This window comes from Sander vitreus, chromosome 2 (genome assembly GCF_031162955.1).
Source record: "Sander vitreus isolate 19-12246 chromosome 2, sanVit1, whole genome shotgun sequence".
NCBI classification, from domain to species: Eukaryota; Metazoa; Chordata; class Actinopteri; order Perciformes; family Percidae; genus Sander; species Sander vitreus.
The window spans coordinates 743,262-759,609 of record NC_135856.1 but is presented as its reverse complement, the minus strand read 5'-3'; the positions used below and the strand labels follow the sequence as shown (position 1 = coordinate 759,609).

Here is a 16,348-nt window from a genome sequence, read left to right as displayed (position 1 = left end):
CAGCAGCAGCATCTGTCAGTGACTGCTGATGAAGGTACCACGTCTCTTTGACCTCATCTGAACGTGACTTTACCAGCGGAGCAGCCTGACAGGTAACATTACACACCTTTGATGAAGAAACTCAACTATCAGTTGTGATATTTTGGGGGCTACATAACATACTTTAAGATGAGAGCAGTGATACATTCTTTCAGCACTATTGTAAACTGTTTGTAGATCTGAAGTAACTCAGTTATTATTCTATGAAGTGTGATATTTTGGCCAAAATGAGCCTTTTTATTTTCAGTTGAGTCAGATTTAATCATCACCAGGAAACAAGTTAGATGTTAATCTCTGCTGACTTCACTGCTGAGATATGAGGGAGTGTCAGAATGAGAGCTGTTTTTAATTGGCAGGTGTGTGTCACAAACTTCATCCCATCAAAAGTGTAAATCGGTCTTGGTTTTAATTTGTGGCCACACATCCTCAGCAACAAGATAAAATATACTTAAAAACTAATATTATGATTATAAATATCAATAGTATTAATCCTGAACTACAGACTGAGTTAAAACACATCCAGAGGTTTCTGAAGGGACAAGTCAGTTACTGGAGGTGGGTTGGGTGGAGCTGAGGTGTGATAGGCTGGGACAGTCTGTTAGTGTTTTGGTGTGACAAGACACATAAATAACTTCAGTCAAGAAGGGTTGTCCGAGGGTTGTCACAGTCAAGATCAGATGCTCCTGCCATTGTGCCCTCAGGACTCTCCAGCTAATGACTCTGTCTTTTCATTAGACAAGCTTAGTTCTCACATCAAATTTAAACCTAATCAAGTAAGACTTCACCAGATAGACGATAGAAGATAGACGATAGAAGATAGATACCTGTGATAAACTTACAGGGATGCAACAGCAAAACAAGTTTTACACAGGGCCTCAAAAAGCTAGGAACGGCCCTGCTAGCTGGTGTTACTAAAAGTTGGAGGAGCTGCTGGATAAGATTCTGTCATGGTGCGTAGCGTGTTGCCAAGGATTAAACACGATGGAGAGATCTCTTTGCAGCCTTCTAACCCACGAGAGAGTAAGTAACGTTAAGTGTTAACGTCAGTGACATGATTTGAGCTGTTGCAGAGTTTTGGCTCTTAACATAATGTTATAACGTTATCGTCAGCACGCTCACTGTAAATGTAAACGTTGGCTGCTGTCTCGTTATATAGCGTTAACTGTAACTTAACGTTAACAACAATGTTAACGACCAATAAAGTGGCTAACAAACTTACCGACTCCCCGTTGCAACTGCAGCTGCCGTGAGGTCACAGGCTAGCGGATCAGGGTCTGGCTCTGCCTTCATGTCCTTGCTGTTACCTTAGAAATCGCAGCAGTATTACAAAAGCAGTATCAAAACGCTGTGAGAATTGTGACGAATTATGACCCTTTTGGCTTTCTTTAGGAAAGCCAAAAGGGTCATAAATCGTCACAATTCTCACAGCGTTTTGAACGCCGTTCTTGGCACCACCTGGCGTTTAATGAACACCACCAGATGCTTATTAGACACCTGGCGGAGTTCTTTCTTATTTGTATTTTTTTTCAAGATTTTTCATCGGCATTTCTGCCTTTTAATGGACTGCTCAGACATGAAAGGAGAGAGAGAGGGGGAAAACACATAGGAAAACCATCACAGGTCAGACTCGAACCCTGGACCTTCTGCATCGAGGAATAAACCTCTATGTATGTGCGCCTGCCCTACTAACCGAGCTAACCATCCACAACACCTCATGGTGTTTTGATAATCAACTCCGCCCTGTCGTTTTCACAGCCAATAGATTTGAACTCTAATTACCCAATCAGTAAAGAAGAAGGTCAGGCAACACTAATCAAGCACGGATCTCCTTGTTTGTGTAGCCTAAAGAAAATATTATTCACATTGGGTGTTATTTTTTATTTTATTTATCATTATACGTTCAAATATGTGAACTAGAGTGTAGTTATAGCATTTATAAAGCATTTATTTGTTCTTGTTGACTGAGCTAAAGCAGTTTGCCTGATGTTGCTCTAACAGTCCTGAGGGTGGCAGCAGAGGACAATATAGAAATGATTCCCTCTAATAAACTACGGTCATGCAAAGCATGGGATTATCTGATTTCTTCTATTCTAAAGACTCCGTTGTAGTTTTTGTTTAGCTGTTAGACATTGTTGTGGCATTATTGTAAAAGGTACACAGTTATTTGTATCTATTTTATTTTGATTGAAATGTTATTTTATTGTAAGATTACAACATGAGCACAATTTTAAGTTGTTGAATCCAACAAAGCAGGGATGATATAGTATGCTATTACTTTATCAAACATTTACATGAGCAGACATATAGCATTTAAGTCATTGCTTACAGAAGAACTCATCAGGAGAAAAGTCTCATCTAAGTAAATTCTCCCATGCAGCTTTGATGTGAAAGCTAACAATACAGTAACTTTTGTTGAACAGAGTAGAAATGGAAGAAAAGGATATGTCTGTCACTTTTTACTTGTTAACATCTTGGTTTCTTGACTGGTTGTTGACATAAGTGTAGCTCTAATACAGTAACAAAAGATGTGAGTGCAAATACCCTGGGGGCTAAGCACCCCCTGTCTTTAAATCCTGTGTTGGCCAATGAGAACTTCTGCTCTGGTACATTTGTGTTTCAGTTTTCTTTCAGTTTGACAAAACTTTCTGATTTTAGCAGGAAGCCACGCTGACGGAAATGGACCTTTTCAACACTTTGGAGGATTTAAAAGAAGAGGAATTTAAGGAATTCAAATGGCTTCTGCAGCAGCAAGACATCCTGGAAGGCTACCAAAGCATCAAAGTGTCCAAGTTGGAGAAGGCAGAAAGACAGGACACGGTGGACGTGATGGTGAAAACCTATCAACTTCACGGAGCTCTGAAGGTGACCAAGAAGGTTTTAGAGAAGATCAACAGGAATGATCTGGTGCAGAGTCTGCCAGACACCAGCTCAGGACCACAAGGTCAGTCACCCTTTTTCATTAGTATTTTCAGGAAGAAAGAGTGTTTGGACATGAGAAACCCAATACTTGTAAGGGAACAGATTGTTATTTGTAACCTGCTGATACAACCAGTGCACTCAGCAGCAACACATTCTCCAACTGTAAACACACACACACACACACACACACACACACACACACACACACACACACACACACACACACACACACACACACACACACACACACACACACACACAGACAGCTCCATAATGCCCACAAATGCACACATTTCTTTTTAAACTAATAAAAAAATCAAAAATCTTTTTAATTACATGTAGTTTTTTCTCTCACACTGCATGGAGTTATGGCTGCTGCCAGCACTGTGCCATGTAGAGAAGAAGTGTCCAAACCAGGAGAAGTTCCCTGTGACGTCTGCACTGGAACCAAACTGAAGGCCCTGAAGTCCTGCCTGGTGTGTCTGGTCTCCTACTGTGAGACTCACCTGGAGCCTCATCTGACCATGTCAGGCCTGAAAAGACATCAGCTGATCGACCCTGTGGAGAACCTGGAAGGCAGGATGTGTACGAAACACGATAAACCTCTGGAGCTGTTCTGTAAGACCGACCAGACATGTGTCTGCATGCTCTGCACTGTTTTAGACCACAAGACGCATGATGTTGTTCCTCTGAAAGAAGGATATGAAGGAAAGAAGGTAGAGCTGGGGAAGACAGAGGCTGAAATTCAGCAGATGATCCAGAAGAGACGACTGAAGATTCAGGAGGTCAAACAGTCAGTCGACCTCAGTGAGGAAGATGCAGACAGAGAGATAGCAGAAGGTGTTCAGGTCTTCACTTCTCTGAAGGAGTCTGTTGAGAGAGGCCTGAATGAGCTCATCAACACGATCACAGAGAAGCAGAAAACAACAGAAAAACAGGCCGAAGCTTTCATCAAAGAGCTGGAACAGGAAATCTCTGAGCTGATGAAGAGAAGCACTGAGGTGGAGCAGGTGTTACGCTCTGAAGACCACCTCCATCTTCTCCAGAGTGTCCAGTCCCTAAACATCCAACAACCTCCACCCACCAAGGACTGGACAGAGGTCAGCGTCCGTCCATCATCATATGAGGGGACTGTGGTGAAAGCTGTGGCTCAGCTGGAGGAGACGCTCAGTAAAGAGATGAAGAAGCTGCTCGCTGAGTCTGAGCTGAAGAGGGTCCAGCAGTATGCAGTGGATGTGACTCTTGATCCTGATACAGCACATCCTGATCTCATCCTGTCTGATGATGGGAAACAAGTGAATGATGGTGATGTGAGGAAGAATCTCCCAGAGAACCCAGAGAGATTTTCTAAGTGTGTTTGTGTTTTAGGAAAACAGAGTTTCTCTTCAGGCAGATTTTACTTTGAGGTTCAAGTTAAAGGAAAGACTGACTGGGATTTAGGAGTGGCCAGAGAGTCGATCAACAGGAAGGGAAACATCCCATTGAGCCCTGAGAATGGTAACTGGACTATTGTGTTGAGAAATGGAAATGAGTACAAAGCTCTAGCTAACCTTCCAGTCCGTCTCTCTCTGAAGTCTCCTCCTCAGAAGGTGGGGGTGTTTGTGGATTATGAGGAGGGTCTGGTCTCCTTTTATGACGTAGATGCTGCAGCTCTTATCTACTCCTTTACTGGCTGCTCCTTCACTGAGAAACTCTTCCCATATTTTGGTCCCTGTAATAATGATGGTGGTAAAAACTCTGCCCCTCTGATCATCTCTCCTGTCAGAGTAAACTAATCACTGATCTCATTTAAGGTATTGATTGATTATATTTTTAATCAAGGGAACAAATGTACATATTCATATATTTTACATCTTAATTTCTACAGACTCTGTTTCCTGTGGTGACTGATTTACACTTTATTCCATTTATTATCATATGGTTAAATGTGCAGCAATTCTTTCCAGATTAAATCAAACTTCATCTTGACATATTTGGTGTCTTTAGAAACTGATTTATTCTGGAAGTTATAATAAATGTCTGTGGGTTTAACAGAGGTTTAAATAGTCCACATAATGTGTGTCATGATGCATCAAATTAATGTTGATTATGTAATCAGATAGACATTTATTTGTATTTGATGTGCAGCCACAGAAAACATGAAGCTTCATTTAAGAGTAATTATTATTACATCCCATAGTGTCTACAGAACACAGTATGTGTCGTTATTATACCGGCTATAAAAGGTTAATGGATGTTTCTATCTTGTGTAAAAGTGTTTTGGATGATTACTGGTGACTTTGGCCATTTTTTATTTGTTTCATGAATTGTGTAAAATGGATTATGAGTCAAATAAATCTGTAAATATGTGATTGTAGAATAAAAACTGTAAAATAAAGAAGTTGTTGAACACAAGGCCTGAGTACGCAGTGACTTGAGCACTGGAGGAAATGTCCAGTAAGCAGAGCTTTGTTAGCAGTGCTGTTCTTTAATAAAAACTGGTCTACACAACAGGATGTGGACATATTCTAATAAAATCTATTGCAGATATCTATAACATTCTTTCTGACTAGGAAGAATTAAATACAGATATCTGCAATAAATATCCAGTCTAGCTACTAAATGTTAAAACGGCCACTTATACTATTTAATGATTTAAACTTAGTTTTCACTAGTACAATCAAAGTTGTAGATATCTTGAGAAACAATCACTACAAGTATGAATGTTATTATGGATATCTTTAATTACCATTCTGACTAGTTATAATATAATTTTGACTAGGAGAAATGCTATTATAAATATCTAAAATGTAATTACAGGTAGGAGTGTGGTTTGATTAAATGTTAAAACGGCCTGCCATACCACCTAGGACATTATTCCTGTTTTCATCTATAGTTGTTCTGCAGAGATTCTTCTTGTTGGTAACGTCTGACAATAACAATAACTTTAGTTTTCTATGTTGTACGTTAACATTATTGTTTAAAACCACATTTCAATACTGACAACAAATGTTGTATAATCTTTCTGAAAGAGTATGCGTGTGTGTGTGCTGTGTGTGTGTGGAAGAAGAGAAAGTAAGCAACGTTAACGTCAGTGACATGATTTGAGCTGTTGCAGAGTTTTGACTCTTAACTTTACGTTATAACGTTACCGTCAGCAGAGGAGGAAGATATTTTTGGCAGGGGATGCTGGGGTGATGGGGGGGAGAGTCTAAAGATACTATTTTACACAGGCTCTGTATAGTTTGCCAGTATTCTGCTCCTTCACATCCGCGTCTGAGAGCAGGGCACTGATCGGTGTACTATTCAGTGCAGCGATTTTGTTCACAGCCTCTAGGTGGAAGGATGACTTCTCGTGATCTCAGAATGTTTTTGTGGCTATACATCAATTCTGATACATTTGTGTTTCAGTTTTCTTTCAGTTTGACAAAACTTTCTGATTTTAGCAGGAAGCCACGATGAAGGCAGTGGACCTTTTCAACACTTTGGAGGATTTAAAAGAAGAGGAATTTAAGAAATTCAAATGGCATCTGCAGCAGCAAGACATCCTGGAAGGCTACCAAAGCATCAAAGTGTCCAAGTTGGAGAAGGCAGAAAGGCAGGACACGGTGGACGTGATGGTGAAAACCTATCAACTTCACGGAGCTCTGAAGGTGACCAAGAAGGTTTTAGAGAAGATCAACAGGAATGATCTGGTGCAGAGTCTGCCAGACACCAGCTCAGGACCACAAGGTCAGTCACCCTTTTTCATTAGTATTTTCAGGAAGAAAGAGTGTTTGGACATGAGAAACCCAATACTTGTAAGGGAACAGATTGTTATTTGTGACCTGCTGATACAACTTTTACAACAATTCTCCAGCTGTAAACAACGCCATGAACGATGCATCATTTAAGATTGTAAACAGATAAAAAACTATTTTATAGATAAAAACATTACCATTTATTTCAGTGTAGTCTCTATTTGTTGTAACATTACTGTAGTGGAATTTCAAGCTCATGCTCTGTAAGTTGAGTTAGTGGTACCCAGGTCTCATTCAGGTCAGTGGCCAATATAACCTCATAACCTTTCCAGGTGGACAAGTACTTCAACTCAGGTCACGGAGGAAGTCAACACAACCCATTCTGCCTGTCTGTTTTAGGGGCCTGTAATATCGTTCAGGTCTTTATAAGGTTCAGCTAAACCTAATGCCTCCAGCATGAGTTTAAATAAACCTTGAGGAAGACAGGAACTTCAGAATGTTGGGATGGCACCCACACTGTACTGTGTAATCCTAAATTCTCCTCAAGTGAGAATTCATTAAATGCTTCTGTGTAAGTAATCAAAGTCTCCCCGAACCTCCTTCATGAATGGGAAAGGAGTTGTGCTGCTCCTGAATTTTTCTTTAACAGTTATTTTTGTATGCGTATAAATGTGTATAAAATCAAAATGTGTACAAACCAGGGGTTAAGATGGGTCGGAACGATCCGGAACGACGTTCTGGTACCTTGGATTATTGCCAGTTTCATACATCGCTGTTTCCCATTTGTTTAAAATAACAACAAATATCCATTCCAGCGCACCGCTGTGAGTCCATGAACAAGGCAAGTATTGATGGTGAGTTCACACTAATAAAACTTATATCCATAACGCCCACACATTTCTTTTTAAATTATATTACATGTATTTTATCTCTCTCACACTGCGTGTAGTTATGGCTGCTGCCAGCAATGCGCCATCTGAAGATGTGTCCAAACCAGGAGAAGTTCCCTGTGACGTCTGCACTGGAACCAAACTGAAGGCCCTGAAGTCCTGCCTGGTGTGTCTGGCCTCCTACTGCGAGACTCACCTGGAGCCTCATCTGGCAGCTTCACGTCTGAAAAGACATCAGCTGATCGACCCTGTGGAGAACCTGGAAGGCAGGATGTGTACGAAGCACGATAAACCTCTGGAGCTGTTCTGTAAGACCGACCAGACATGTGTCTGCATGCTCTGCACTGTTTTAGACCACAAGATGCATGATGTTGTTCCTCTGAAAGAAGAATATGAAGAAAAGAAGGTAGAGCTGTGGAAGACAGAGGCTGAAATTAATCAGATGATCCAGAAGAGACGACTGAAGATTCAGGAGGTCAAACACTCAGTCGACCTCAGTGAGGAAGATGCAGACAGAGAGATAGCAGAAGGTGTTCAGGTCTTCACTTCTCTGAAGGAGTCTGTTGAGAGAGGCCTGAAGGAGCTCATCGACACGATCAAAGAGAAGCAATAAAGCAGTTGTTGAACATGAGGCCTGACTATCTTTTAATGTGAAGCAGCTGGAGGAAATGTGCAGTAAGCAGAGCTTTGTTAGCAGTGCTGTTCTTGAATAAAAAGTTCTTTCTGACTAGGAAGAATTAAATACAGATATCTGCAATAAATATCCAGTCTAGCTACTAAATGTTAAAACGGCCACTTATACTATTCAAATCCATTTAAATTTAGTTTTGACTAGTACAATCTGTATGAGAGAAGGTGTAAATATGGTTTAATAGGTGTGGCAACAACCACTTCAGGGTGTCGGGTCAGGACACTATTTCAATGTTCAGGTGAGAGTGTGGGAGAAAGGACATGCAGAGTCCAGGGCTACAGTTTAGATGGTTTATATAAAGAAATAGGCTTGTGTTTCTGTGTGTGTGGTTCTGTAACAACAAAGCACAGCAATACAGACTGTTTAGAAATAATAATTACAGACCAATAGCAAAGGCAAACATAGCCATCTACGAATAGCATGTATAGAGCGATATTAATGGCTAACAATAATAGTTAGAATGCAATGAGCTATCAAATTAACCTTAGCTAACACAAACACATCTGTGTAACCTATATAAATGACAGTCACTTGACAGACACAAGCATTTAAACAGAATAAACAACCGAAATATTCAGTGCACAGCATAGAAACAATAGCTATTAGAATGTAGAACACAGTTCAGACAGACTATTACAAGCTAACGGCTAGCTCTGAATCCCATTGGTAACTAACAGAAACCTAAAATACATTCACGGCTAATAATAAACACTAACTGCGTGTAACCTAACACAACAATTAAACTTACATTTCCATGGACGCACACACTAGAAAACAACTGTCCATCAGAAATCGCTGCAGTCTAAAGTCAAGTCCAGCTGATGTCTGCTCCTCCGTGCTTCTCGCTCGCTGCTGCATTCAGGGGCGTTGTCAGTGTGGGCACACAGAGTGCACATGCAGAGCACATGATCAGACACAGTGGATACATGATGGGAATGCATGCACAGGGCATGGCCTTTTTTACACAATCAAACAAACAATTGCTACACGTAAGAATGTCTTTGTGGATATCTTTAATTACCATTCTGACTAGTTGGAATATTATTTTGACTTGGAGAAATGCTATTATTAATATCTAAAATGTAATTACAGATAGGAGTGTGGTTCGATTAAATGTTAAAACGGCCTGCCATACCACCTAAGACATTATTCCTGTTTTCATCTATAGTTGTTCTGCAGAGCTTCTTCTTGTTGGTAACGTCTGACAATAACAATAACTTTAGTTTTCTATGTTGTACGTTGACATTATTGTTTAAAGCCACATTTCAATACTGGCAACACATGTATAATCTCTCTGAAAGAGTCAAACAACAATCATTGATGAGTGCAGGGTATTCATTTAAACTTTGAACATTTCTTGACGGCTGACAGCCTTCCTCATGTCCGAGCACGTCTCCATGACTCCCTGCTACACTGCAGCAGCAACAACAGGCCTCCATGTAGACCACTAACTGGTGTTGTGACACAGAACGACCACTAGATGGATCACAACACAAAGGAATGATGAGACAAAGTTACTGTACTGCTGCCACGCTGACCACCAAACACTCCTGATACATGAGAGTGAACATACTGTCGGTCATGTACAGAATAATCACTCACGATGGACGAGGACACAACCAACAACCTCACATATGTTTTCCTTCAGGAGGAGACACCATCTCCTCCACCTTCACCAGTTTATAAAGAGAACATCTGCTTGTTTCAAGAACTTTCTGGAAGTCTCATTTTCTTGATTCTCGTCTTGTTTTAACAGAAGTTTATTTCTGAAAAATCCCTGAAACAAAGAAATCTGGTGAACTGGTAGAAGTAGAATGAACTCACATGTTGTGTTCCTCTTTTGAGAAATAAACTCAGTTGCCAGTTTATTAGGTACACCTGCTAAAACTAATGACGTCTAATACAACATACTACAGTCAATCAAACTAATATCAATGAGGATAGACTAAATAACAGAAACAGGTTATAACTGTAGTAACATATCTAAAACATTCTTATTTTACACATTACATTATATCACTTCTATTACAATATAAAATACTATATTGCTGCTACAGAGGCAGATGTTTAAAAAACCTTTATTTTCAATCTTCATTCATGTAAACTGTGTGGATGAATGAATGAATCCAGAAAAACACTTTACATACAACATGAGAGCAAACAGGAAGTAACTCTCTTTATCTTTGATATGTTTAACTCCCCAATGTTACATATTCAATGTGTGAAAATACCTATAGTTACTGTGTAAGTATATATTTAATTTCTTGATATTCTGATTGTCTTGTTGATGATACATATTATATTTGTTGCACGATTTGATGCAACGTTGCAGATGTGTGGAGGTTTCTCTTTGTGTCCAATAAACTAAACTAAACTCTCCTGGTTAAAGTACAGCTGAGGCACCTTAAAGTTTCAACAAACATAATAAATCCTTAGTTATAGCATGACCTTTGCTCCATATCAACCAGACAACACCCTGGTATTTCACAATAAGAGTGCACATGAGGGGGAGGAAACAAACAGCAGAGCTGCAGTAAGAGGAGGAGCAACACTGGAAAGAGGAGAGCTTCAACGTCACACTCCAGAAATGAAAGTAAAGGTTGTCAGAGTGTCAGCCACGCTGCAGTCGAGACAAGTCTCTGTTTCTCTCTGAAAGAAAACTCAAACTGACTTCATCAGGTCTTTGTCAACAACACAGCAGAGTCTCTGCCAAACACTGGTGAGTACAGCTGATCAGATTTACACTTTCTACAAGCAGGATTAACACTAAACTTCAGCTCTACTCAGGCAGGAAGGTCCTCTCTTTTAATATCTTGTGAAATTTGTAATAATATAACTAGACTAACAGTCTCTCTGTGTCAGTTCTCTGGACGTTAGGAACTGGTTACTGATCACCTCCTACACACTACTTTCTCTATTTCCTCTGGCTGTTTCACAATAAAAGCTTTCCACCAGAGAATCAGTGGAAGGCTTTTAATGTGAAGCAGCTGGAGGAAATGTCCAGTAAGCAGAGCTTTGTTAGCAGTGCTGTTCTTTAATAAAAACTGGTCTACACAACAGGGTGTGGACATATTGATGATGAAATGAAATGAACACCACAGTCAGCTGATACCTTAACACTTGTCTTGTTTTTATATGTCCGTGTGAATGTCTCTTTGTGAATGGAGCCTTGTCAAAGACAATTTTCTGTAACCCTTGTGTAACAGACAATAACGTATTATCTCATCTTATCTTATTCTGTGCTGTTTTATCAGATGTAGGGCTTCAACTTGCCACCCCATTTTAATGTGCTTGTTTGTGCAGAGATTGGTGCAAGTTAAAACTCTTCTGTCAGGGCTGGCCGAGTGCTGAGGCAGGAAAAGGATTCTGGACCCAAAGTGCACGACACGATAAGGCAGATGCAGGTGTAGAATTTATTATAACAGAAAACAATCCAGGCTATGGCATCAAAAGGTCCAAACCAAAGAGACACCTAGAAAAAAAAACAAGCAGGTACACTCGACCCTGGACCTTCTGCGTCGAGGCATACACCTCTGTATATATGCGCCTCCTCTACCAACTGAGCTAACCCAGCCACTTAAACGCTGCCTTTGTCAAGGTTGAAAGCAAGTAACGTTTGGACAGCAGCCTCTGTGTTGTTGTATTATTATCCTCATAAGTAAACAACACAACATGATTGGTTATGATGCTTATATTTGCGGTGTAAAGCTAAAAAAAACTGACCTTGTTCCATAAAAACTATTCAACTAACTAATATTCAAGTTGCATGACAGTACTCATGACGAACACAACAGTTCTAAAAAAAAATACTGGTGTGTGAATTAATAGCACGAAAAACAGTGTGTAAGTTCGAAAAACCCAGAAATGTACCCATCAGTACCCAAGACATGTTCATCACTGCTTGCAGCTTAAAGGAGAACTCCAGGCCATTTTTACATTAGTCTTGATCGCTATAAATATGTGAGTACTGTCGATAGCAAAAAAAAAACAGAATCGGTCCTAGCAAACTGGAGTTGCTGCAGCTAATGCCCATAGCTACCAGATAGCTAAAATGGCAGTTGTGGGGTCATATTCTAAAGAGTGCTTTTGTGCCTCTTAACAGACACATAATGCAATTAAAATGTCATGAGCAACATGAACAGGGCTCTTACGTGACAAAAAGATGTGTTTTCAACTCAGACATCCTGCCTAGCCTAGCCTAGCTCGCCCTGCTAGCTGCTAGCTGCCATCCGGGAGTGTGTTCAGCCAGGCTTCAACGATAATCATCACGCAGCAGTTCCGTGTGTATTTGTAGCTCATCTATTGTGTGTGACATTGATCTGGCGTGAGTAGGAGTCTTGGCAGTGGCGATCTATATGGTAGTAGCCTTAGCTGGGCTAGCAGGCCCGACCGGCGTCCTTGCGTCTGCTTCCTCCCCACCTTCCTTGCCTGCCACGGCCGGCAACAATCCAACGAGCGCCCGCTGGTGTGGTGGATGTCCAGAGGACAGGTCATGCGTGCGCGGCAATTTTTTTTTTGTTTATTTCCCCCTCAAAAATAGGTAATTGAGCACTGTAGTGGTTATGACCATATCAGTGTCTATGTAACTACATGGAAACGGGATAAATGATGTTTGTGGCTTGCACAGTGATAGCGTTATTGAAGGCTAGCTGTAGCTCACGCTTGGAGCAGCTGCTTCATCTGCCTGTTGCCCCTCTGTCTGTCTGGTTCTTTACAACTCTTGTGAGGCTAGTTCTTCATCTGTATACTCGGGTTCGAATAAATAAGGACGACCATCAAACTCAAAAGGCTCTTCCTTGTGTTGTATATTTGCTATATTCTCAATAGTTACGTTACTCCAAGCTTCTTCCCTTGTGAACACCACTCTTCACACTAAGCTCCGATCTGCACACTAGGCTACTATTTACCTTTTCCTGCTACAACTGAATTCCCACGGGACAGCGCGAGGCTACAGCTAGCCTTCAGTAACTCTATTACTGTGCAAGTCACAGACATCAATTATCCTTTTTCTATGTAGTTACATAGTCACTGATATGGTCATAACCACTAAAGTGCTCAATTACCTATTTTTGACTGGGAAATAAACTAAAATCTTTTGCCGGGAAGGCATCATCTGTCCTCTGGAGGACATAGCCAGAGCACTGGGCGCTCTGTTGATCGTTATCGAGGAAGGCGGGGACATAAGAGAAAGTAGAAGCAAGGATGCCGGTTTGGCTTTCTAGCCCAGCTAAGGGAACTACCACACAGATCGCCACTGCCAAGTCTCCTACTCACCAACGCCAGATCAATCGCACACAAAAATGATATATATGCTACAAGTACACACGGAACTGCTGCATGATGATTATCACCGAAGTCTGGCTGAACAACACACTCATCCCTAATGGCAGATAGCAGGGCAAGCTTTCTACCGGCAGGAGACAGAGTAGGTGAATTTAAACAATGTCTGAGTCTTGTGGTCACGTAAGGGTCCTGTCCATGTTGCACAGACATTTTAATTGCATTTTGTGTCTGTTAAGAGGCACAAGGGCTAACCGTTTTAGCTAAGTGAGAGCTCTACACATAGCTGCAGCAACTCCGTGTTGCTTGCACTGATTTGGCTCGTTTTTTTCTATTCAAGAGTACTCGCATATTTATTATATCAAGATTAACGTAAAATTTGGCTGGAGTTCTCCTTTAAATTAAAACTGTATTTTGAATATAATGATTTTCTTTTCTTTCACACTATGTGTAGATATGGCTGCTGCAAACTATCTGTCATCTGAAGATCAGTTTCTGTGCTCCATCTGTCTGGATGTGTTCACTGATCCTGTCGCCATACCATGTGGTCACAACTTCTGCAAGAGCTGCATCACTGATCACTGGAATATTAGTGACCGGTGCCAGTGTCCCTTATGTAAAGAGGCCTTTACCACAAGACCTGACTTGAGGGTCAACACTTTCATCTCTGAGATGGTCGCTCAGTTCAGACAGTCAGCTCAACAGAAAGCCAGCAGCAGCAGCTCAGAGCAACAAGTGTCCAAACCAGGAGAAGTTCCCTGTGACGTCTGCACTGGAACCAAACTGAAGGCCCTGAAGTCCTGCCTGGTGTGTCTGGTCTCCTACTGCGAGACTCACCTGGAGCCTCATCTGACAATGTCAGGCCTGAAAAGACATCAGCTGATCGTCCCTGTGGAGAACCTGGAAGGCAGGATGTGTACAAAGCACGATAAACCTCTGGAGCTGTTCTGTAAGCCCGACCAGACATGTGTCTGCATGCTCTGCACTGTTTTAGACCACAAGATGCATGATGTTGTTCCTCTGAAAGAAGAATATGAAAGAAAGAAGGTAGAGCTGGGGAAGACAGAGGCTGAAATTCAGCAGATGATCCAGAAGAGACGACTGAAGATTCAGGAGGTCAAACACTCACTCAACCTCAGTGAGGAAGATGCAGACAGAGAGATAGCAGAAGGTGTTCAGGTCTTCACTTCTCTGATGGAGTCTGTTGAGAGAGGCCTGAATGAGCTCATCAACACAATCAAAGAGAAGCAGAAAACAACAGAAAAACAGGCCGAAGCTTTCATCAAAGAGCTGGAACAGGAAATCTCTGAGCTGATGAAGAGAAGCACTGAGGTGGAGCAGGTGTTACGCTCTGAAGACCACCTCCATCTTCTCCAGAGTGTCCAGTCCCTAAACATCCAACAACCTCCACCCACCACGGACTGGACAGAGGTCAGCGTCCGTCCATCATCCTATGAGGGCACTGTGGTGAAAGCTGTGGCTCAGCTGGAGGAGACACTCAGTAAACAGATGAAGAAGCTGCTTGAAGCCGAGCTGAAGATGGTCCAGCAGTATGCAGTGGATGTGACTCTTGATCCTGATACAGCACATCCTGAACTCATCCTGTCAGATGATGGGAAACAAGTGAATCATTGTGATGTATGGAAGACAATTCCAAACAGCAAAAAGAGATTTTCTTATCGTACTAGTGTTTTAGGAAAGCAGAGTTTCTCTTCAGGCAGATTTTACTTTGAGGTCCAAGTTAAAGAAAAATCTAAATGGACTTTAGGAGTGGCCAGAGAGTCGATCAACAGAAAGGGAGACATCACACTGAGCACTGAGAGAGGTTATTGGACTATATGGTTGAGAAATAGAAATGAGTACAAAGCTCTAGCTGTCCCTTCAGTCCTCCTCTCTCTGAAGTCTCCTCCTCAGAAGGTGGGGGTGTTTGTGGATTATGAGGAGGGTCTGGTCTCCTTTTATGACGTAGATGCTGCAGCTCTTATCTACTCCTTTACTGGCTGCTCCTTCACTGAGAAACTCTTCCCATTCTTCCATACTGGTAATAATGAAGGTGGTACAAACTCTGCCCCTCTGATCATCTCTCCTGTCAGAGTAAACTAATCACTGATCTCATTTCAGGTATTGATTTATTTTCAATCAAGGGACCAAATGTACATATTCTAATATTTTACCTTTATCTTATTTTCTACAGAATCTGTTTCCTGTGGTTTAAATAGATATTGTCCACATAACGTGTGTCATGACTGCATGACTAATGTGTTGATTATGTAATCAGATAGACATTTATTTGTATTTGATGTGCAGCCACAGAAAACACATTGCTGAATATTTCATTGTGTCATGAAGCTTCATTTAAGAGTAAGGCCTATTACATCCCATAGTGTCTACAGAACACAGTATGTGTCGTTGTTATACCGGCTATAAAAGGTTAATGGATGTTTCTATCTTGTGTAAAAAGTGTTTTGGATGATTACTGGTGACTTTGGCCATTTTTTATTTGTTTCATGAATTCTGTAAGATGGTTTATGAGTCAAAGAAATCTGTAAATATGTGATTGTAGAATAAAAACTGTAAAATAAAGAAGTTGTTGAACACAAGGCCTGAGTACGCAGTGACTTGAGCACTGGAGGAAATGTCCAGTAAGCAGAGCTTTGTTAGCAGTGCTGTTCTTTACTAAAAACTGGTCTACACAACAGGATGTGGACATATTCTAATAAAATCTATATGCAGATATCTAGAAAGTTCTTTCTGACTAGGAAGAATTAAATACAGATATCTGCAATAAATATCCAGTCTAGCTACTAAAT

At 41.0% G+C, this 16,348-nt stretch overlaps 3 protein-coding genes across 6 annotated transcripts; all 3 read left to right on the top strand.

The window, feature by feature from the left end:
• LOC144531535 (E3 ubiquitin-protein ligase TRIM21-like) lies at nucleotides 1-5,352 on the top strand. Of its 3 annotated transcripts, none has more exons than XM_078271754.1 (3): nucleotides 1-92; nucleotides 2,695-2,980; nucleotides 3,325-5,352. In XM_078271754.1, the coding sequence occupies exons 2-3, from the start codon at nucleotides 2,716-2,718 to the stop codon at nucleotides 4,731-4,733; spliced, it is 1,674 nt and encodes a 557-aa protein (XP_078127880.1). In that variant the 5' UTR covers nucleotides 1-92; nucleotides 2,695-2,715; the 3' UTR covers nucleotides 4,734-5,352. The 3 variants fall into 3 exon arrangements, with proteins under 3 accessions (XP_078127880.1, XP_078127864.1, XP_078127871.1); XM_078271738.1 differs by having other exon boundaries at nucleotides 3,301-5,352; XM_078271745.1 differs by having other exon boundaries at nucleotides 2-92; nucleotides 2,698-2,980; nucleotides 3,301-5,352.
• On the top strand, nucleotides 34-16,138 carry LOC144531550 (E3 ubiquitin-protein ligase TRIM21-like). Of its 2 annotated transcripts, none has more exons than XM_078271777.1 (2): nucleotides 34-92; nucleotides 13,993-16,138. In XM_078271777.1, the coding sequence occupies exon 2, from the start codon at nucleotides 13,995-13,997 to the stop codon at nucleotides 15,639-15,641; it is 1,647 nt and encodes a 548-aa protein (XP_078127903.1). In that variant the 5' UTR covers nucleotides 34-92; nucleotides 13,993-13,994; the 3' UTR covers nucleotides 15,642-16,138. The 2 variants fall into 2 exon arrangements, with proteins under 2 accessions (XP_078127903.1, XP_078127894.1); XM_078271768.1 differs by lacking the exon at nucleotides 34-92 and adding an exon at nucleotides 10,822-10,977.
• On the top strand, nucleotides 6,384-8,198 carry LOC144531584 (tripartite motif-containing protein 46-like). The gene is made up of 3 exons (XM_078271820.1): nucleotides 6,384-6,669; nucleotides 7,493-7,531; nucleotides 7,627-8,198. Exons 1-3 carry the CDS (start codon nucleotides 6,396-6,398, stop codon nucleotides 8,178-8,180), a joined length of 867 nt encoding a protein of 288 aa, XP_078127946.1. The 5' UTR covers nucleotides 6,384-6,395; the 3' UTR covers nucleotides 8,181-8,198.
• Nucleotides 16,139-16,348: the final 210 nt, after the last annotated feature.

Coding starts and splice junctions, on each gene's coding strand:
- LOC144531550 (XM_078271777.1), top strand. CDS start 13,995: ATGGCTGCTGCAAACTATCTGTCATCTGAAGATCAGTTTCTGTGCTCC.
- LOC144531535 (XM_078271738.1), top strand. CDS start 2,716: ATGGACCTTTTCAACACTTTGGAGGATTTAAAAGAAGAGGAATTTAAG. Junction 2,981..3,300: donor CACCAGCTCAGGACCACAAG/GTCAGTCACCCT, acceptor AATTACATGTAG/TTTTTTCTCTCACACTGCAT.
- LOC144531584 (XM_078271820.1), top strand. CDS start 6,396: ATGAAGGCAGTGGACCTTTTCAACACTTTGGAGGATTTAAAAGAAGAG. Junction 6,670..7,492: donor CACCAGCTCAGGACCACAAG/GTCAGTCACCCT, acceptor TATCCATTCCAG/CGCACCGCTGTGAGTCCATG. Junction 7,532..7,626: donor GAACAAGGCAAGTATTGATG/GTGAGTTCACAC, acceptor CACTGCGTGTAG/TTATGGCTGCTGCCAGCAAT.